A 22,007-nucleotide genomic window follows, 5' to 3' on the forward strand; every position below is an offset into this window, starting at 1 on the left:
TTCTCCCTGTGCTTGGATTCAGTGTTATAACACGCTTCTGGAGCTTAAACTTGGGTGAAACTGCATTTGTGGAAGGCCCTTTGCTGCTCTGGGCTTCCCTGCTGGTCCAGGACCCTTTTTCAGGTGTGTTCATCCCTCTGTCACACATCCTGCTCCTCAGGCACCGTTGGAGATGAGCAGTGATGGGTGTGTGGCATGGTTGTGTGCCAGCACCACCACCAGCCTCTTGTTTTCCTTCCTTCCTCCCACTTGAGATGGAGATAATGGGAATAAAAGCTCCTGGCTATGGTTTGGTGGCTTTTCTGGCTGTTCTGGAGCACAGCCCATCACCCTGGGAAGGGTTGTGCAGCTGTTTTGCCTCTGTGCTGCTCCAGCCTTGGGGTTCCCGTGTGTGGCGCTGGGCATGGCTTGTCCTGCGGGTTTGCTGGGGGTGGCTTTGGGTTGGTTTTATGGGAGAGAAACACACAACTCCACAGGAGAAATCCTGCATTGGGAATGTGCTGAGTGGTTTTTAGTGCCTGTGTCTGGGGGCTTGAACAGGGCTTCAGAGCAATGCTGAGTGTTTCTGCACCATCAGTTCAGTGCTGTGGAGGGAGATGGGAACACTGAGGTGGCCCGTGGGGTTTCTCTGCCTTAAGGCACTTGCTTTGCTCCTCTGTGAAGTCCTTGGCAGTGGGATGGGCAGGTCAGAGATGGTTTGTGTCTGTGGGTGCTTGGTGTTGGGCAGTGTTGAGTTTTGGAGAGGTAAAAAGGAGTAAAACAGACGGCTGTGTCCTGCCAACCCATATTCTGGGGGGGAGAGAGAGCCATCGTCCCCTTCTTGGCTGCTGTGGGCTGGGAGGTGGAGCTCACAAAGTTTCTGCTCTGGTTTGTGAGCTCCTGACTGAAAATCTCGTGCCCTTAGGCAACTTTTATATGGTTGGACCCCCTAAAAGGGTTGTCATGTCCCTGGCAACCCAGTTCAGAGACTTCCAGCAGGGCCTGGCCCTGTCAGACCACATTGCAGCCTTATCTTTTCTTGGCTCTTTTCCCAGTCATCCCAAAACCAAAACCCATCTTAATAATTGAATATACATGGTTGCCATGGGAACAGGAATTGGCTGCTCCTCCTGATTTTTGTGGCAAACTGCAGAAGAGTTGCTGGTTGTTTTTTTTTAAGAGCAGACAGGAGGTGTCCCAGGTTGGGAAAGCTGGTTGACTCAGCGTGCTTTGAACTGGCCTGCAGGATGTTCAGCTCCAAACATCCTGTCTGAGGGCCACCTCCCCGTGTTGGCTTCTCCCTTTATCTGCCTCTTCTGAGTAATAACCTCCTTGCTGACACTTCTGGAGAGGGAGAAGGACAGGCAGGAGTCACAGGTAAACTCTTCCACCCATACACCAGTGAGCAGCTGTGTCATGGGATGGTTGTGGCTGCTGGAGCTTGGGAAGAAGGGAGGTGTGGAGAGTCCATCTCTCGGAGACCAAAGTTCAGGGTGATGATGGTGGTGGAAGTGGTGCTGATGGAGGCATTCTGCCAGAAATATGTGGTTTTATCCCCTTTTTAGGGGCTCATTGTGTTTTGGAGGTACATCATGGCAGGGCATAGGGGTTGTTCAGCCTGGAGAAGAAGAGAAGGCTCCGGGGAGAACTTAGAGCCCTTCCAATGCCTAAAGGGGCTCCAGGGGAGCTGGAGAGGGGTTTGGGACAAGGGATGGAGTGGCAGGACAAGGGGAATGGCTTCCCACTGGCAGAGGGCAGGGTTAGATGGGTTATTGGGATGGAATTCTTGGTTGTGAGGGTGGTGAGACCCTGGCCCAGATAGCCCAGAGCAGCTGTGGCTGTCCCATCCCTGGAAGTGTCCAAGATGGAGGAGGATACACATAAGGGAGACCCTCCAAACATCCATGGCCAGGTGCTGGTCTTACCATCTGTGTACAAGTTGGCTGTTCTGGGATGCTGATAGTTGCACCCAGGGTGCTTGTAGGGAATGCTTGTGTATCCACAGGGATGGCACCCTCTGAGCATCGATCCCCCCTCATCAGCTGGGGCAAGTGGGATCAAAATTATGAATAGTGATGGATCTGGAGCTGCAATGGCTCCAGGGGAGAGCCTGGAAGTTGGGCAGGAATGCTGTCTCTCCTGAGCTGAACCTGGGCAGGCTGGGAGCAGTCAGGAAAGGCTTCCTAAGCAGAGCAGGCAGCTCCCATATGGATGTTAAAGCAGAGCAGCACAGCCCGGGAGTTGCGGGGGGAGAAGGGCAGCTCAGGTAATAACTTCTGACTGCAGCCATATTTCAGGGGCTCTGACAGACAAACCAGCTCACAGGAGGAATAAATAATCCTGTGTCTCTGCTCTTCCCTGGCTCTGCTCACTGGAAGCTTAATCAGCTTTTATGTGAGCGTGGGCTCAGTGCCGGGGTGGGGGCAGCTGGGGATGAGGGGTGTCAGGGCTGGGCTCACTGGGCTGGTTGAGGGGCTCTGTGGATGTTTCCTGTGCTTCAAGTATATGAGCTGTGCAAATGGACTGTTGCTTGGAAACATGTCTGGTTTCACTGCAGAAGAGTGGTTGTTTTATGAAAGAAGGTGGGGTTTTTTTGAGTGGGTTACATGCACATTTCTGCTTGACTAAGGGTGGGTTTGGGACATCCCTGCTAAGGGAGAGATGCCCCAGGACATGCCAGGATCCCTGGAAGTGTCCAAGGCCACGTTGGATGGGGCTTGGAGCATCCATGGCAGGGGGTGGGATGACGAGACCTTTAAGATCACTTCCAACCCAAAACATTCAATGATTCTGTGCTGTGTCCAGGTGTGGGAAGCAAAGGGGACTCATGGCAGCTCCCCAAAGCCTTGCTGGATTGAGCTGCTGAGAGGTTTCAAAGCAAAAGGGTCCCTGGCCCTGTAGAGCGAGTCTGCTCTGCTGGGGAGCGGGATGGTCAGGGTAAGAGATCCCAGGGACAGCTCTGGAACAGTGGGTTGGGTATGCTGGTCACTCAGGTGAAGGGGGGATGGTTGGTGGATGTGGGGCGATGGATCTCTGGGTTAATGCTGGATGCTGCTGTGACTTTGGAGCACCCTCTGGAGCTGCAGGGGAGACACGTCATTTGTCATTTCTGGGCTCTGGGATGTCTCTGCTCTCCTCTCCTCCAGTTAATCACGTCACATTAACGTTCCTGACATGTCTCTGGATCAGGGTACACTCCTGACTCCAGCCCCAGGCTGTTGCCCTGGCAGTCACAACAGGACAATGGTAAAATTTGGTTATATATTGTGCAATTGTGTGCTGCCTAAACGGGCTTTAATCGCATTTGTTGTTAGTCACTCCAGCATGTAGATGTCTGTGCAGGGAAGATAAGTGCCCTGGACTGGGTGTCCAGGCTATAATCAGGAAAGACCTGGGTTCTCCCGGGGCATGGGCCACCTCACCCTAATGTGGGCACCCAAAATAGAGCAGAGAGGCATCCCTGGTCCTCAAACCAGCTCCTGGATGGGGCGTTTCTCACCTCCCTGAAAGACTGTTTAGTAACTTCCCTCCTGGAAGGAAACCTTAACACAGTTTTGAGCCTTCCCTGGATTGTCTGTGTCCCACAGATGCAATGGATGATGATGGTTTCCACATCCAAACCCATGGTTGCCACTCAGGGCTGAGCCAGTCCAACCAACTTGGGCGCTGCAGCCCCGACCAGGGACATCTTGCAGAGCTCTCCCTCCCCCCAGGCACTTGCCACATCCTACCCTCCTTTTGCAGTGCCTAATTACTTTCTAGTGTGGGAGGACTCGGCAAACGTGCTGGAGTTGTTCATCCAGCCTCTGCAATTTGCTCTGGTATTTATAAACACGGTGAGGATGTGATTTGTGATGCAAGGGCAGGTCGGTGTGGGAGCTTTGGGATGAGTAATGCCTTCCTCTCTGCGCATCCCAGCTGTAGAAAAGGACCAGAAAACCACGTGGAGGAGAAAAGGGAGTCCTCCTTAGGTGGTAGAAGCTTACAGACGGCAAGGAGAGAGGTTTTGCTGGAAGGGACAAGACCACCCAAGGTAATATCAAAGGCTTACTGCTCTAAGCACTTAGATCACTATTTATTCCCTCTGCACTTGCTGCACTGGGATTTTTTTTCTATGAATTTGGGTATGGGCTTAAATACTTTGCAGGATATAAATTTGCTGTACCTTTACTCCTCTCCATCCTCCCTGGTGCTCAGTGGCATTGATCCCACTTAATGTCAAGGCTTTTAGTCTTGGATCTCTTCCTCTGGAGATGAAATCTCTTCCCTTGTGTCAAAAAAAGGTTATGTGGAATAGACATGAGGCTCCTTTTGGAAATGTTAATGGTTCCTGGGTTGCTTCCTCCTGCCAAAGCCTTGGCTGGCTGGAGCTCCTGAATCCAGGGCTGGATTCACACCCTGGTAATTGCCTAGTTTGGAGGGAGTTTATGGTCTAAGGAAATAATTGTCATGTTGCTTTTTATTAGGAAAAACTTCGTTATGTTTTCTTGGGTGTTACGCTTTCTTGGGTGCTATATTATATATTTTTCTCTGGCACTAAGTCCTGGTGACTTTATGTGTGCAGCCGCATCTATACACACACGTGTGCACAGTGGGGCAGAGTGGCAGCTTCCCCGCGGTGATGTCCCACCTCTGGTATTACCTGTTCGCAGCTGATGGCAGAGCCACGTACACCCTCTTTGTTGGGATGTGGATCCCTGAGGATGCTGAGCAAGGGAGCAGCCCAACATCTCCCTTGGGTCAGTCCCCAGGCACTGTTTGTCCCTGCAGGTCCAGAACACGAACCCGATGCCGACGAGTTTCCTCGGCAGTGCCCTCCGGGGCACTTTCTTCTTCGCCTTTGGTCTCTGGTGGTCCGTAAGGTACCCCCTGAAGTACCTGAGGAGGAAAGGTGATGCTGAGGGCCAGCCAAGCTCTGGGACCCAGCGTGCAGAGATCTTTGAGGGGGCTCTCAAAGCTCTCTTTGCTCTAGTAGGTAAGAGATGATGATGAGTCTCTGCCCCAATATCTAATGATGCTGCAACTGCTTTGTCCCATAAGACTGGGGCTGTTTGTAATGGGAAACATCTGCAGCTGGTGTGGGAGGGCTTGGGGATGTGCTGGTGGCACACTGTGATGTTTTCCTCTGGGCTTCAGCCCTGCAAGGGAAGTTCTCCTGCAGCCTTGTCCTTTCCCCTGTGTGAAAGGACAAGGGTGACCTTTCCCCTCTCTGTCCAGGGATCCTGGTGGAGCAGTTTGTCCCCACCGGTCCCCACCTGCAGCTGTACAGCCCCAAGACGCACAGCTGGACAGACCTCACCCACTGGCACTACTCCACCATCTACCTTTTCTTCCTCCTCTCTGGAATCATGGACATGGTCTCGCAGTCCCGGCTCAAGCTGCCGCCCGGCCTGGACCGGCTCTCGCTGTCTGTGGCTCTGTTCATCGAAGGTGAGCCCCACCTGGTGCTTGGGGCAGGGCAGGACACGGGACAGGGATGCACCACGGGGCTCATGGATGTGTGACAGATGTGTGACAGCTCCTGGGCTGTTCTGGGATCAGCAAGGCTTCGTGCAGGCAGAGCTGGAAGGTTTGTGGAGGTGTGATGGCACTAGCTGTGTGCTGAAGTCACCCCCTCCCTGTTCCTCCCTAAATGTGAACCCAGCCATAGGAAGGATTCCATCCAGCTGGGTGGCCCAGGTGTACAGGGGATACTCGAGGGATGTGCTGCTCCTGGTGACAAGCAGCTGGCTCTCTCTGGAGTCACAAAAAGGTGTTGTCCCCCCGCCTTGATTGGATGCACAGAGGGACAAATTCTGATGCAAAGCTCCCCACCATCTTCCGAGCTCAAGGTCTCCAGCCCTGTGCTCCTCCTGGCAGCCCTACAGCTCTGGCTGGGGCACAGGGGTCCCTGCAGGAATAGGGGCTCTTCGGGGGGCAGAACAGACCCAAGTGCCAGGGCTGTGTGGTGTTGGCAGGGTGAAGGTTGGGACAGCAACCTGGTTGATGTCTGGCTCTTCCCACCAGGCAGATCATGGCAAAATCTAGAGTGTTGTCTGTTTTCAGATGTTTTTTTTAAAAGAACAGATCCCAGAGTGTCCTTGCTAATACAGTGTGGATCTTGGCAGGTTTGCTCTTCTGTTTCCGTGACTACAGCGATGCTGCACTGGACCACCACCTCCACTCCCTGCTGGCCATGGCCATCTTTGCTGGAGCCCTCTGTGCCCTCCTGGAGGTGTTCCTCCGAGACCACATCATCCTAGAGACCTTCAGGACCAGCTCCTTCCTTCTGCAGGGCTCTTGGCTTTGGCAGGTCCGTGTATATTCATTGTTCTCTGAGCTTTGCACCCAGGAAGATGAGCGGAGCAGGGCTGCTCTGCCCCTTATGGCACATCTGTTGGGGTTAAACATGTAGGCTGGTTGGTGTATCATGGTAAATAAGAAGAGGAAATGAGGTTTGGTGCCAGAGCTGTCATTGTGGAAAAGTGCATGTGTAATATAGGCAGTGTGGACAGACTTGGAAATGGCTGGAAAATGGAAATCGGAGCCCAAAAGGGATGGAAACTAAAATCAAGAGGTTTTATTCATTTCATTAGGTCCATTTTCTTCCTCTGCTTGTTCCATGTAACTGGAAACATCTGGAAATCTCTCATGTAATCAGCCAGCTTTGGGCCTAGGGGGAAATGCACAGCCTGGCAATGTCACCTTTGGGATATCGTCTTTCTCTGGGCATGGTGGGCTGCCCTGCAAACCCTAAGGATTGTCTGCAGAGAATCCATCTCTTCCTGAAACCCACCCCTGTGTCAGTCTGGAGAGACAAGGGTGCCTGGGGGTGCTGAGGGCAGTGCTCCAGGTGTTACTTGGGGTTAATTGTGCTCATAGTCAGCTGCAACAGCTTGGCTAAAATCAGGAGGAAAAGAGGAGAGATGTGCTAAAGCCTGACATCTCTTTTGTCTATGACCAGATTGGGTTTGTGCTGTCCCCTCCCTGGGGAGGACCAGGCTGGGATCAGAGCAATCGCAGCAACCTGACCTTCCTCACCATGTGCTTCTGCTGGCACTACCTGGGTGCTCTCGCTGTCGTGGGCACCAACGCGGCTGCATCCCGCTGGTATGTGGGGGAGAGGGGCCTGGGGGGCCTGGAGCAGTGGAGGAGCTGGGGGGCCAGGAGAAATCTCTAGACCCCATGCTAGGCTGGGAAATCCATCACTAGTGTGTGTCATGGGATGAGAAAAGTAGGTGTCCATGAGTGTCCAAGTGTGGCTCGGCCGGGAAGGATGAGGTGGGTGCCACCACAGGGCAGACAGTCCTTAGCAGCCTTCCAAGGACGGCTCCTGCTGCTCACAAACACCTGACCACTGTCACTGTCTCTCCTGCAGCTGCAATGAGTCCTGCCAGCTGAAGTTCGGGGACATCGACGTGGAGCTGGACTGTGGTTTGTGCCTGCGCAGAGGCACCAAGGGCTCCCGCAGTGCCCTGCTGCCCGAGAGCAGCTCGGATGACAAATGAGGCCCTGGCAGGCATGAAAATTTCTTCCATGCTGGCTTTGAGCTCTTGAGATGAGGTTTTTAATTAGTCTTGATAAACTGCAGTGGCACTTGATGGAGGAGCATCGGAAGTGGGAGGCAGGACCCCGAGGCAGAGCACAGCAGGAGTTGTGAAGCCTTTTCTGTGCATCCCTTTGGTCACAAGAGCAAACCAGACTTGTCTGGGATGGAGGTTTTAATCCTCAGCGCTGCAGCTCAGACTGCAGGGCTGGTTTGCTGGTGGGGTCCAACTTGGTGTAGCCAATCTGGCTAATTTTTTAACATTACTTTCACTTCTGCTTCTTCAGAAGGGAGCTGAGCCAGTGTTCAAAGCTCCTGGTGGCTGTCACTCACTCTGGTGTTAATGGAGAGGTTTTTGTACAAAGCTTAATGTGCAGAGTATCCAATAAAGTACTTTAACACACCATCTTGATGGATCTCTTGAATACAATGCCTCGAGGCCGAAGGCACAGCTAAGGCAGCCTTGGCTTCAGAATGGTTTGGGGGTGGATGAAATATTGGAGGGATGGGACTGTGTGCAGTTTAACATGGACTCGTCTGCCTGGGGGTGGCAGTGGATGGAAAGGATGGAGGGTGCCCCGTGTGCACTGGCAGGCAGCTGCTCTCCTGCTTGTGTTTAACAGAGTTAGATAGGCGAGGAAGGAGGTTTGGCATGGATTTTGGTGTCTCTGGGAGACAGGGTGTTTGCTGGGCAGGGCCCAGCTTGGAGAGAGACCCTTGAAGCAAGATCGTGGCTTCAGCTGATAGGGGTTGGGCATATGGATAGTCTTGGTAAGTGAGACCCCTGCAGCGATCTCAGCTTTTCTCCAACAGCTTTATTCCCTTCCTGGAGCTGGTCACTTCCAAAAAAACCCTTCAGTTCTGGGTGTCTGGTTTGCTGGTGGTGCTTCCCGCCACCAAGATCAAAACCAAATTTCAAAGATGTCATTAAGGAGGATTAGTGAGGGAACATCACTAGTCATCATCAAAAAGTTCATCATCAGCATCTAAAATATTTGTGCCACATGCTTGGCTGAAGGCTGGGCTGGGTGAGCGAGGCAGCACAAACAGCATTGATTTTACTATCCCTCAACACCTTTACTGTCCTCCACTAAGGAGTGCAAGAGCCTGTTTAGTCTGGACACATCCCTGCTGAGCTGCACTGCTCCAAAAACTCAAGCAAGTTTGGGATGGTCAGAAACATCCTTCTTGGCTCAAGGTGGTTGCAGGTCCCAGCCCCAGGGGAGCTCCTTGGAAGAGTAAGCATTGCATATTTTATTTTATTTTATTTTATTTTTTTATTTCTTGTATATTATTTTTGTATTTTCTCTTTTTGGAGCAGGGTTGGAAGGAGATCAATGCTTTGTGTTGCTGGCAGCTGTCCACAAAAGAACCTTGAGGAGCAAAGAAACCAAGGTGAGTGCAGCATTTTGGGCTCCCACATTTGGCACCCATACAGACATGACAGCTATTTGGGATTCTAAAGCAAACTGGCCCTCTGAGCACTGATTTCTGCAGGATCTGGTTGTCTTTAACTGGGGCTGATGTTGATCTCCTGTACCAGAGTGAGAGCTTATGATGTGCTCTGATTGTTAATAATCCTCCTGGGCCCAGAAGTAGGGTCACTGTGTCAAGTTGTCATAGACTGGCTGCCATTAACGGGAAGCTTCGTGCAGAGGTTACAACTTGATGTACTGAGCTTTGATTGAAAAGAAAGGCAAAAACCATCTCTTTCCCCTTTGATCAGTAATGTTACTTTTTACTGGTTGTTTTTCCTGCCCTGGAGTTACATTTGCAGTGCTGAATCTCTTACTGAGGGTTTTGCTGCATAAAATGTAGGTTTTAGTGAGGATGTTTCTTTTTTCTTTGAACAGATGTAAATAAGAGCAAACAGTGATCATCCAGCTATGTGTTTTATCAGGTTTAGTGGGATCATGTTCCAAGCCCAACAGGGTTTCTTTGGACAGAGCACTCAAAATTACCTGTCATTGTGTTGGGTGATAGAGCTGTCCTGTATTTGAGATATGACCAAGGTTGGTTGGGTCAATGGAGTAGAAAGAAGACATGAGGCTGTTGTGGCTGTAGCTGTGTTTGTAGAGCAGTTCCCAGTCAGCCTGGGCATGAGATTGGCATCTTCTGTAACACCTGTCCCACTGAAACTGGAAGGGAATAAAACTCACTGAGGGGGCCTGGAGTGCCAGGACAAGGGGGAATGGCTTCCCACTGCCAGAGGGCAGAGTTAGGTGGGATACTGGAAGAAATCCTTGGCTGTGAGGGTGGTGAGGCCCTGGCACAGGCTGCCCAGAGAAGCTGTGGCTGCCCCATCCCTGGAAGTGTCCAAGGCCAGGTTGGAGCAACCTGGGCTAGTGGAAGGTGTCCCTGCCCGTGGCAAGGGCTGAGACTGGATGAGATTTAAGCTTCCTTCCAACTCAGACCATTCTGGGATTCCATGACTGGGTGATGTGCAAGCGATGAGGAAAGTTTACACTGTCCCCCCAAAACCATCACTGCATGTGCTGCTTGTGTCCTAAGGACAGACATGGGTGACCCTGAAATAGGGTGGGAATCCAGAGCTGTGACACTCCATTCTATTAGTGTCCCTGCCTCTCCAAGGTGGGTTAGGATGTGTGTCTGGGTGGGTTTAATTACGGGGGACCTCATTATTTAATATACACTGACCCAACTGATGCTGTTCCTGTGTTATTTTCCTACATAACATTGGATTCCTTTGGCAGGAATTTGTCCTACGGTCTGTCTGTGCTATTGGTCCCCAGAGATGCAGTGATACGGATAATCTTTTTCCATGGGCTGTGGACTGTGATTCCCTGAAAATACCTTGGTCAGAAAGTGATGCTTTGTCTCTTTGCTGCTCCACACATTGCTAATGTTTTGGAATCCAAGGTTATACCTGCATTTTACCTTTTTTCCTGTCTATTAGCACACAGAGACACTAAGACTGGTGATTTTAATGACAGATATTCTCTACTGCACAATTAAATTTGGGGGAAATGATTGAGGTACCCAGAACACTGAAGTGTTTGGAAGGAATAGGGACCCTTATGCTTTCAGATTGAAGTCAGCGAGTGGTTAAGGACTGTGAGAATGCATGGAAAGGGAGAAATGAAGGTTTTCCCTTTCCCACAAATCCTCTGCTGCTGGCAAAAGTCAGGAACGGGCTTTTAGCCTGGAGGAACTGGTCTTGAAAGCCTTTGGACGATGGCTGGCTGGTTGCAGCTGGAAGAAGCTCTTCTGGAAGAGCTGAGGTGCTTTGCAGACCCTCAGTAAGGCATTTCTATGCAAAACATTTTACTGTTATTGCTGAGAGACTTGCTGGAGACTCATGGTTTAAAGAGGAGTTGATTAGCACTTTAAGCACCACTAAAATCTACTGTTTCAGCTTAATTAGTAAACTTAGCTTCCAAACTTAGGGCAATTGCTGTTCAGAGGACAATTAGATTTTCTAGGTCACTCCTCTCTTCCAGAACTTCTAAATTTTTTTTCTTTTTTTTTAATCTTAATGCATTTCTTGCCTATTAACTCAAGTGATTTAAGAAACAACAGTCAGCAGTACATGCTTATTTATCCTCCCTGAGGAAGCATAACTTGAATCTCATCCAAAGGTGTGGAGGTTGCACCTCAAATTGTGTTCAGTTTTGGGTCCCTCACTACACGAAAGACATTGACATGCTGGAGGGTGTCCAGAGAAGGGTCGCAGAGCTGGGGAAGTGCTGTCAAGGAAGAGAAAGTTTTCCAGCTCTGCCTGGGGTAGTTTATTCTGGGAGGCTGGAGATTCTTGGGCATGTGTCAGGATGGTGGAGAGGAGGCTGCTCCTGCTTGTGGGATGCTCTGGGTTTCAGCAGGATTTCCACAGTGTGACAGGGATGATAAACTAATTTTTAGTTGTTATGTATCTCCACTGTAATTTGTGGGACTCCAGACCAGCAACCATCTTTCTGAATGCATGAATTTTAAGTGTTAGAGAAGCTTTATTGAGAAATATATTATTATTTTCCCCTTAATATCTGCGGAGTCTTGTCCTGCTCACGTCACTCATGACTTGCCTCACATGTGGACAAGTATATGAATTCCTAGTGGGTGTTTCCTTTCCCATGCTTTTAAAATAGATACCCAGTGACTGTATTTCAGGGCAGGGAATTAAAATTGAAAATTCAGGTGTGCCAATGTGTTTCACAAAACGGGTTGCCCTGTTCATTAACCTTAACAATGTGTATTTGCCTTGCAGGATGTGGTGAGGTCTGTGCATTATGTCTGCCTGCTAAGACTGGCATTGGGACACCCCATTGTGCTGGTTCTGTAGGTGTTCTGAGTTCACCAAGAGCATCCTTCTCCTTATGGGGACCATCACTAACACAGCACCACTGGTCACCCAAGAAGTCCCTGGGTCAATGTCTTGCTGAGAGAAGGACGTTTCCTTGGTGGCCCTTTTGCTGCTCAGTGGACTCAGCTGCAGATGTGCTGGGTAGGAATACCCACATGTGGTGATATTGTGGTGGGGACGTGAGTTACCTGGATTAAAAGAAGAGCTGCCAGTACTGCTTGGAAACACAACTCATGCCATTAATAGTGCAGGAAAAACTGGAGTCTCTGGTCTCCAGAACTGGTGCTGGGATGCTGAAAGAACAGCAGTTACCTCTTGCTCACCTTCCTCCCTGGTGACTTTAATTACCCCTCCTCTCTCAGGGTTATACTGTTGGAAAATCAAATATGCAGTGCCTGCTCGGATGTATGAGTGTGGTAGAGAGATGGTTTTATTTGAATCTATTAGATAACAGATAATTTTTGTTTGATTTGCAGCATATTCGGGATACACCTGTTGTGCTGCCCTGACTACCTGTGATGTGCTACCTCTGTTCCATCACCTGCTGAGTCCTGTCCACCATGAAAGGATGGGAAAATGTCTTTTTTGCTGGGTTTGGGGTTTTTTCCTCTATGGGCAGGTGGCAACTGATGGAACATGGTGCAGATCTTGTTTCCTCTTTACTGGGAGACTATTTGCAACCTAATGGACAAAACCCACCTAATTCTGCAATTTATCAGGAAAAAAACCTACCTGGCACAGCTCAGGTGAAGGCTGGGTCTAAACTCCACCTTGGGACCCAACAGTGTCACTAAAATAGAAAATTTATTCTTAAAGTCCCTTATTACAGTCAAAATGATTTAGTTTATCATGAAATTCAAAGTGTTTGTCTTAGATCTTGTAGTGTTCTACACATGGGCAGGAGTTTGAGTTTGTTGGGTTTAAAGGAACCACAGCAGGAACAGTTTAATTAACCAATTGATTAATTATCACTGGAGCTCAGGGGCTGAGGCTGCAGTGAGGTCATGTATTACTTGATTCATCTTCTGTAGAAACCAATTCTATGTTTTAGACCAGGCTTAAGAGCAAGCTTAACAATAAAAATAGTAATTAAAAAACCAAACAAAACAATACCAAACAAAAGGTAAACAAAAAAAAAAAAAAAGAAAAACAAAACCCCAAACCCTGCAAGCCAAAATCCAAACCTCTGAGATAGGAAATGTCAGAGCAGAACTCACCATAAAAATGAAAATTAAAGGCTTCCCCCCCCCCGAATTTATACATTAAAAAACAACACACCAACTACCTTGAAGGGAGGTCCTATGGTTTATTTGGCCTCCAAAACCACATAATATCAACAACTCTTTTAAGTGAGCCAAATTCTAGGTCCTTCATGGAAAAAAAAAATCACTATAATTTCCATGCTGAAGCTTCTCCCTTCATTAAGATATTTCTAATATACCAGTGAAGTATTGTTGGATGGATATGATTCAGTCCCACATCCCTGCTTAGAGCCTGTAAAAGTAGAGAACACTTGAAAATCCCCAAAAAACTCCAATAAAATCCCTTGGAAAAATATAAACTGACAGCCCAGGAATAAATAATGCCCCATCTAAACCCAGAGTGTGATTCTGAAATCAGTTCAGAAACTAGTTCCTATATAAGATTCAATTCCACTACTGATTTTGGGGCATTGGAAATTCAAGTGTTCCCTATTTTTTAAAAATAAATTTAAGCAAATAGGCCTGAATTTAAAATGCAACAGTAAAATACAATAGTAAAATACATTCTTGATGCATCATCCTGAGAAATTAAGGATGCCAGTGTTGTTTAAGGTTGCTTTGTGTTTATCAGACAACAGCCTCTGGGATGTTCTTGGTGTTCACTCTTCAAAATAGGAGACAGCAGTAACTAAAAAAAAAAACACCTTCCCAGGCTTATGAGCAGAGGAAGGCACAAAACACCCCTAATCTGTACAAAAGGGATTATTAATTAAGCAACTGAAAGAGCTGGGGGTTGGATCTGTGACCAAGCCTGGATAGGCCCAGTCTAGCTCTTGATTCTCAGTACCTGGACTGAGCTCCAGTAACTTGTGTCACCAACAAGGGGTAAAATCAAAATTCAGCCCAAAAAAAACCTTAGCCCCCCACCAATCCATCCAGACCATCACTTCCCCTGCAGTTTATTTCTTTTCTAGCATAAAAGTACTCACGTGGCCATGAGGGAGGTTTCCTTCCTCATTCTTGCTGAAAACTCATGTCTGTCACTACATCTTCACAGGATAACACAAAATCTGCCAGCCTGGAAACAGATGATCCCATTACATCCAAAAACCATATATTAAAAGGAGACACACAGTGGTTTGGCACCACAAGGGCTGCAGCCCAGAAAAAGACAAATAAATGCACACAAAATAAATATATTTGCACAGAAGAGGAAAAAAGGATGAGATTTCCCTGTGGCCCACTGTCAAGGTGTAGTTGGAATTCACCTTTCAACTCTACTGAACTCAGATAATAGTGGACGTAGTTTTTTCTGCCCCAAAACTCCTGGATAGGGGGAGTCGATACAGAAAAAGGCAGAATTATATTTGACAACGCAGCGACCTGGTCTGACCTCAGAGTTGGGAGAAAGGCCAAATGCCCTCCAGAAGTCTCTTCCAGCCTCCATGAGCCTGCACCAGCTGCAGGATTATTCCCTGCCAAACCACCACACTGGAGAAAACAATTAATCTTCACCTTGCACTGGATTAGGCAGTGCCAGCCCAGGAGAACCAGCTCTGCTCTGCTCACCTGCCAGTCTCCACTGCAGGAACGAGAGGCCCTGGTAAACACACAGGAGAACAACCCCCCCTTCCCAAATCCACCCTGCAAACCCACACTAAAAGCCCACCCTGTAATGGCTCTTTTCAACCAGATTGCCCTAAGAACTGCCTCTCTTTGCCAGATGTTCCAAACACACCCTGGAGGCCCCAAGCCCAGCTCCAGGATGGCAGATCTGTGCTGGGTCCCCATCCCAGCAGCCGCCCAGGGAGCAGGGGAGGGACCAACCCTCTGCTCAGAGAGCCTTCACACCACTTCCTCCCAGTGTTTCCTCTGAAGTGCCTGTGCTTTCAGCTAAAAAACTAAATCCACCCTGGCACCATCCAGACCTGGATTTCCCTCTATTTTGAGCTTGCCATAGGCAGAGCCCTTCCTCTCAGAGACCTTGCAAGAGGATGCACCAAACAACTGCTACAATATAATCCAGAAGGGATATTCAATCCAAATCAGACACAACTGCATCATCCTTACCCCTCTCTGACACTGCCCAGAGAGGAAAACTAAAAAACACCCTCAGCCTCTTCAACATCACAGCAATGTTTCACCGGGAGAGATTTTCACAATTTAAGCCCATACTTATTTCTCCCAGTAGAAGAACCTACAGCCTCTGGCATCATGGAATGGTTCGGGTTGGAAGGGACCTTTACAGACCATCTAGTCCAACCCCCTGCAATGAGCAGGGATATCTTTGACTAGATCAGAGGCCTGTTCAACCTGCCCTGGTGTAGTCAGCAGACCTCTTGCAGGACACACAGCCTCCTTCATGACATCACCTCCCCAGAAATGTAGGATATAAACTCAGCCTGCTGGGGAAAGCAGCTGGAAGAGTCTGTGCCACCCAACAAGCCCATAGTGATACCAAACATGCCCACAAGCAACACAAATTCAGGGCCTCAGGGCTACACGCCGAGCACTCAGGATGTTGTAAGAGCAGAAGCTTCCTGAGGTTACAGCACCAGAGACACCTTTAATCAGCTCTAGAGCCACACACAGTTTGCCAGTCACTCAAAGGCTGAGTAAAGTACCTCCATCCTCATCACCAGCTTCCTTTCACCAGGAAATGCATCTTCTGCTTCCTCATGCGGAAGAAATGCCACAGAAATTCCTGACAAAACCAATGCCTCATCTGGGAAGTCAGCAGGAATCACATCCAAAGCAGCCTCCATGGATATCCATCCTTCTCCCAAGCACAGCACCTGGAAGGAGCAGGGTGAGCAGCAGTTCCAAAGCCAGGAGTAAATCTGTGTAAAGCCTCAGGTGTGTCACTTGTTGCTGCAGTCGGGCAGAGAAAAGCCCCTGGTGTGAGCAGGGACTCGAGACAGGGAATAGTGTGCTCCATGCCAGGGAATGTTCCCAGGACACAGGGGAGGAGGAGGAAAGAAATCTCTGCTCTCGCATGAAAGCAGGGTGAGAAGATCTTGAGAAGTTTCTGCCTCCGGAGTGGCCTCCAGCCCAGGCTGGACCAGCTCATGTTGCTGTAGGGACTGCGGGGATGTTGAGGATGCCAGGAGGAAAATTCAGAGGTAAACTCGTCCTTTCTGCTCTCACCCAGGGATCATCTGGGGAAGTCTAAGGCACAGAAACAGAACATGGCCTAAGGCACCACCTTCCCACAACACACAGCCAGGCTGTGGGACCCACAGCTCCATGAAGCTCTGAGGAGGATGAGGAAGCCTCCAAAGGGTTGGAATATTCCCAAGCTCTCCCAGTCAGAGCCAGCAATCTTGGAAGAGTACTAATTTCCACAGACTGTACTACATCACCTGGACCCCTTAAGGGTCTTTACCCCATCCCACTGACATGCACCCCAAGGTTTTGGGGAGATGGGACCACTTTTCTCAGGTCCCAGCCTCTCTCCTCACCTTCAGCCCAACGGGCTCAGGGAACATCTCAGATGCCATCCAGGGGCTGATGATATTTAACAACCAGCTCATTCAGCCCACAGCCTGCCCTCAAATGGCTCTCAGGAAAGCAGAGCTGCTGGAAATAAAATTCTACATTAACCCATCCTGGCAGCCCACACAGAGAGCCCACAGGCCAGGGGTTAAGTGCTCCTGCAACAAAGCAGGGGATACCCACAGGTCAGTGGTAAATACAGCAAAACTCTCATGCTTTTAACCCACTCACTACTGCTGAATCACATATACATGGATTAAAACCTTGCCTCTGTTGCCTTCTCCCCCATCTGCAGGGATGAAAGTGTGGATTTGGGGAGAGGCATTTGGCACAGACTAAGGATGCTCTGACTCCTGCACTGGAAAAACAGGTTTTGATCCTGCTGTCCTACAGCTCCCTGAGGATTCCATCCTGTGCTGCTGCTGAGGGTCACAGCCAGGTGACCTGCACATGGTCCCACTGAGACCCAAAATCATGAACAGCTACATTCACCCTCCCTTTCCCTACCTTACTCTGTCTCTGCTATAGTTATTATGTCCTATAAAAACATGCTCTGGCTCATCACTGCTGCCCCTGTGCACATCTGGCAGTTTCTGTCACAACAGAGCCTTCAGCACAAGTTGCACCTGCCCTGGAGATCCCCACAAATCCCTGTGTGGTGACACCAATTTTAGGTGCCGCTCTCAGGCTGGACCAAAGGACACCTCACCCTGAGAGTTGCAGCTCTCAAACATCTTCCTGAAACACCCCAGGACTAAGGATCCGTGTGCTCCATCAGGTGAACGTCACCTTTTGATGGAGCAGCAGAGGGAAAGGCACCAGGCACTGCCTCAGCACATCCTTGAGCTCCTCACGAGCACCTTCCATCTCTGCTGTTGGCCCGGGTTGAACCATCACAAACACACTTCACACAAGCGTTGCTCTGCACATCAAAGACAAGCAAGGTTGGAAAAAAAAAATCAATCCACCCACGTTCCATCCAGCTGGCAGCATGCACAGAAGGGTTTTGACGTTCATTACCCCACTGCACCCTCACGGAAGGGCTGAAACAAAGAGCTTCGCAAGAAGGAAGACAACTGACCCAGCACTTCCTCCACTCAGCATTCCCAAGGGCCCCTCTCTCCAACATTCTTCCTCTTTTCCAGAGAATTGTGTTCTCCTCTTAAAATACTTTTTAAAATCAGAGTTTTCTCCTGAAATGCAGCTCTCTACACCACCCTGCAAATCTTCCCACAATTAACTGCTCCACTGAGCTCTGAATCATCTCATTTTAAAGTGATTTATCAACATAGGACTTCTGATATTCCCCTAAACTACCCCGCAGCCTCTTTGCGGGGATCAGTGACAACATTTACCACTAACACCTGGGACACGTCTTAGCATCAATCTTCAAGCAGCTACTTTTCAACATGACTTTTCAGAAGCTGAGGTCAAAATCCATCCTAAAGAATCGATCCCAAGCTCTTGGCAGTCCCTGCCAAGGCATGGGACTAATAGACTTTGATTCCAGGCTGATGTATTCATTTTGCAGGGCTAATAAAATTTATCGAAGGGAAAAAATCTACTACGCAAATTCAGTTCTGGAATTCAATCCACATCCTCTGTAATTTGTCTCTCTTGCAGGTCACTCTACCTGAGGTGCAGTCCAAGAATGGCTTTGGGCTGAAGAAACGCTCTGGCATCACTGAAATTAAATTTAGTTTGAAATCAAAACTCTTTCCCAAGTAGTTGTGACAAGCTAACAGACGGCATTTCTAGGACGGCATCTGCTCTTTCCTCAGAGTCTGAATAATTTAACCAGAATATAGAGGTTCCAGTGCAACTAAGGAGCCCATGTTTCAGGAGAAACAGGGCATGCGATTGTTTCTTGTTCAAAATCACTAAACCTTCGTATTTCCTCCTGTCCCTCTCTTCATCCAGACCTACTGGGAACTGCACAGCTCAACGTGGAGAAAGATTAATTCTGTCTCTTGTCTCCTAAAATGACATTCAAGTGGCAATGACTTTGGTTGTTTCACCGAGATGAGAGAGAGGAAGAATATGTGTCCGAGGTCACACTTCAAAGGAGGAGAATGGAGAGAAATGACACAGAGGAGCAGAGACAGCTTTGAGCTTTACAGGCTGTTAGTTTTAGGATGTTCTGGAAAAGAGAGTTAAACCAAACAGTTATTTCCCTTCATAAACAAAACCATCTGCAGTGATACAGGGAACACTAACCATTGTCAGCCAAATCCTGCCCTGGGCTTCATGTCTTCAAAGTATTTCAGATATGGCCATTCACGAGAAGCATTCACAGAGTTCACAGAATGTTCTGATGTGGAAGGGACCCATAAGGATCACCAAGTCCAGCTCACAAGTGAATGGCCCATACAGGGATCGAATCTGTATTCACAGAACCTGCGTCACTGTGAGGCCTTTTTCCATGTCCTTATATCCAGGAATTTTAAGATTTCCTGCAGCCCTTCTTGTGCCCAACCCCATTCCTAAGGCCTGTGGGTGACCCAGGCTGTGAGACACAGCTAGCACAGCCACTGTGTTCCCAGCCGAGCTCTGTCCCAAGGAAGTGCAGGTGGATGTTTGGGGACAGAATAGCTTGTCACCACAGGGTGCCTTGGCTCTGCTTGCTCCCACAGGCTGTGCCAGTGGCCACCTGCATCCCAGGAATGAGAACCTTCCACAGGGTCTTCCCCAAATAGCCAGAAACAAGCAGCAGTCCCAGATCTCCCCAGCCTGTACTCCAGTTTGTTGTAAATCTACTCAAGGTCCAGAGAGTTGGTTATGATCCCACCTCCTTCTCTCCGCAAAGGACCTGCAAATAGCACTAAAGACTCCAGGCATGGTTATACATCAATACCTGCACAGTCCTTCTCACTGAGAAGGCAGGGAAAGGTCTCTGTAGATTCAGTAGGACACCACGGGAGGAGGGAGAACAAACCGAGCCCAAGAAAAAAGAGAAGAAACAGACTGGAAGTTAAAGTGTTTATTGATGTGTTTAAACTTTGTACATTCCCCACAGATCACACCAAGGAGTTTGCAGGTAAATCTGTGCATAGTGGGAAGAGACACGGAAGGGGGAAGAAAAAATAAAAGTCACAGGAAAAATAGAAAAAATACACCACAGGTTACCAGAACCTCCAGATTTAAAAAAGCCGTGAGCATTAACACCAACTATACAAGCATTACAAAGACATGATGGTGAGTGGAACAATACCCCTTTTGGTCTTCTAGGGGCCTATGCATCCCATTTCCCTTACAGCAGGCAGACAGCATCCCTTTCCCAAGGTGTCTCTCTTCCCTCCCCAGCTCAGTGAGCTCCGCGTTCATCAGCTCTCAAGGTCCCGGTTATTGCAGTGATTTGTCATTTCTGGGCAAACACCCAGAGCTGTGCCCAGGGCCCAACGTCACCCAGAGAGATGCAAAGGCTCCAAAATCTGCGGCTCTTAACTACTTACCATGTTGGTGAGGCAGGAGAGCTGGGGAAATTAGAAAGTAGTAGCAAGAGGGGGCTGTTAATGCCAGGTGAGTACTGAAGGAAACTGGCTGTGAACAAAGGATTTCAATTCAATACCAGAACTTCCAACTCTAGAGCAGAACTGAATCGGGAAGGGGAATGTGCAGACCCCTGTATGCACAAACCATGTTCTAACATTCCACTAGAACAGCTATAAACAGAGATGCTAGAAGCCTTTTAACTCCTTGCCTCCAGGGAGTGTTGATTCCTAGAGCCCGAGCTGCTAAGCAGCAGGGTGCACGCCACTGGCATATGAGGATGGGGGGTTTCTTTTTTTTTTTCCTTTCTCTTTTTCCTTTTTGTTTTTTCATTATAAGGATTTTTGTTAGTTACCATTCCCAATTGCTTCCTCGCTTATGCTGTCATAGCTCCTATCCCTAAATTAATCTCTTTGCAACTCCCAGTGAAATTCTCTTTAAAAAAAAAAAAAGGAAAAAAGAATACTGCTTTATATATAAAAGCCAAAATGACTGAAGAGCCACAACTGTCTCCTTTATACAAGGTGGGCTGGTACAAACGACCCTCAATATACAGGTGGTCTATCAGAAATAAAAATCAACATTTCCCATTTTATATATATAGAGCTTGTAACGGACAACAGTACAATGGAACTGGTATTTTTTAGATTATTTAAAAAAAAAAAGAAAACTACATATCAGTCAAATATCTGCAATAGATCCGTTTTTCCCATTTAAGAAGATTTATATATCATATTGTTATATTATCATTTCTTCACCCATTTAAAAGAATGGAAATTGCAACTCTACAGTAGTAATTATAGTCTTAATGATCCAGGAGTTCTGAATGTAAGATGAAGTCCTCTCGAAGCAACTGTTGGTCAGTAATTGATCCAAAACACTGGACCACTTTGGCCCTCCACCCTGCACCTTTCCCAGCCAGGGTTGTTTTATCTTCATCTCTCTTATATCTGCATCTGCTCCAGGTATTTGTAAGTGGGGTTCTCGTAGCCGTGGTTTTGCATCTTGCTCAGATGCCGCTCCTCTGGGGTGAGCATCGGGTCAACCTGAAGAAAAACCATGTTACTGCTCACGGGAGGCACGTCCAGGATTTATTCCATAGAATAAGAGGTGACAAACAAACACTGAATAACTAACATGGGGAGCAGTAAACAGGGAAAAAGGCAAGCTGCAAAAATAATTATCTTTACCGACTTGCTCGTTTGTGTGCCTCCGGCCCAGCCGAGCCTCTGTGGGGATGTTCTCACAAATCTGTCATTACTACCCAGCTAATGCTACAAATCAGGGACCCACTTCTCTCATTAAAGAGGTAGTTATGATTTCCTGCATCAGTTGGGCAAAGGGAAAAGCAGCTTTCCCTGAACTCCATTAAGTTGTCATTAGAAATGTGCAAGGAAGGAGCTGCTCTTCAGTGTTCAGCCCATCTTAATAGTCACTGCCATTAGCCAGGAGGACAAATTGCTATGGATTGAGTGACAGACTGCCCTGCTAAAGATATCCCCTGAAAAGCTCATTTACTGCTAAATCCTGCCCTGAGCCAGCCAGGAATCCTAATTGAATCCTGGTGGTAAGTGTGAGTGCCAGGTGCCAGCACGGCACGCCGGGGACTGACCCCTGCACACCAGTGACACTGTCAGCAGTGACAGAGTTAATTTTCACCCAGCAGGAGCAGAGCTGTCCATGGCTTGGCAGCTCCTGCCATCTTCGCCCCCCCCCCCAGCATGTGATTCAGCACTGACTATTTTCATCCCTGGTTATGGAGCTGTTTCTCACCTCCACGATGCCATGGCTGATGGTCCCGTACTGCCTCTTCCTCAGCATCACCAAGCTGATGACTATCACAGTAGCTATGGCAACAGCAATCACCAACAGCCCAATCAGGGCACTGCTGCTGAAGCTGAAATCATCACGGAGGGAGTTGTCATTATCCTGGAGGGAAGAAAACAACAGAGCCATGAGGGAGATGCTCAACACAAACCTAAATGGTGGTCACTAATAA

The 22,007-nt window shown here is 48.5% G+C and overlaps 2 protein-coding genes across 9 annotated transcripts in view; one reads left to right on the plus strand and one right to left on the minus strand.

The window, feature by feature from the left end:
* The first annotated feature begins 1,234 nt into the window (after positions 1–1,234).
* LOC113953080 (transmembrane protein 45B-like) lies at positions 1,235–7,875 on the plus strand. Of its 2 annotated transcripts, XM_027655785.1 has the most exons (7): positions 1,333–1,356; positions 3,898–4,012; positions 4,750–4,954; positions 5,197–5,409; positions 6,087–6,271; positions 6,923–7,068; positions 7,337–7,875. In XM_027655785.1, exons 3-7 carry the CDS (start codon positions 4,768–4,770, stop codon positions 7,464–7,466), a joined length of 861 nt encoding a protein of 286 aa, XP_027511586.1. In that variant the 5' UTR covers positions 1,333–1,356; positions 3,898–4,012; positions 4,750–4,767; the 3' UTR covers positions 7,467–7,875. The 2 variants fall into 2 exon arrangements, with proteins under 2 accessions (XP_027511585.1, XP_027511586.1); XM_027655784.1 differs by lacking the exon at positions 3,898–4,012 and having other exon boundaries at positions 1,235–1,356.
* An 11,609-nt stretch (positions 7,876–19,484) lies between these two features.
* The window catches only part of APLP2 (amyloid beta precursor like protein 2), a 45,968-nt gene continuing 43,445 nt past the window's right edge, over positions 19,485–22,007 (minus strand). For all 7 annotated transcript variants that reach the window (XM_027655463.1, XM_027655460.1, XM_027655462.1 and 4 more), the window contains 2 exons: positions 21,782–21,937; positions 19,485–21,054 (listed from right to left, as the gene is read on the minus strand). In XM_027655463.1, coding sequence (XP_027511264.1) covers positions 20,953–21,054; positions 21,782–21,937 — 258 coding nt within the window. In that variant the 3' untranslated portion in view covers positions 19,485–20,952. The remainder of the gene's footprint in view (positions 21,055–21,781; positions 21,938–22,007) is intronic.

Source organism: Corapipo altera, unplaced genomic scaffold (genome assembly GCF_003945725.1).
Source record: "Corapipo altera isolate COAL_440 unplaced genomic scaffold, ASM394572v1 71, whole genome shotgun sequence".
Lineage (NCBI taxonomy): Eukaryota > Metazoa > Chordata > Aves > Passeriformes > Pipridae > Corapipo > Corapipo altera.

Bases quoted from the DNA above. Each gene is read 5' to 3' on its own strand.
- LOC113953080 (XM_027655784.1), top strand. From the start codon at position 4,768: ATGCCGACGAGTTTCCTCGGCAGTGCCCTCCGGGGCACTTTCTTCTTC. The intron at 6,272-6,922 runs GTCCGTGTATAT...GTCTATGACCAG, and splicing joins AGGGCTCTTGGCTTTGGCAG to ATTGGGTTTGTGCTGTCCCC. The intron at 7,069-7,336 runs GTATGTGGGGGA...TCTCTCCTGCAG, and splicing joins AACGCGGCTGCATCCCGCTG to CTGCAATGAGTCCTGCCAGC.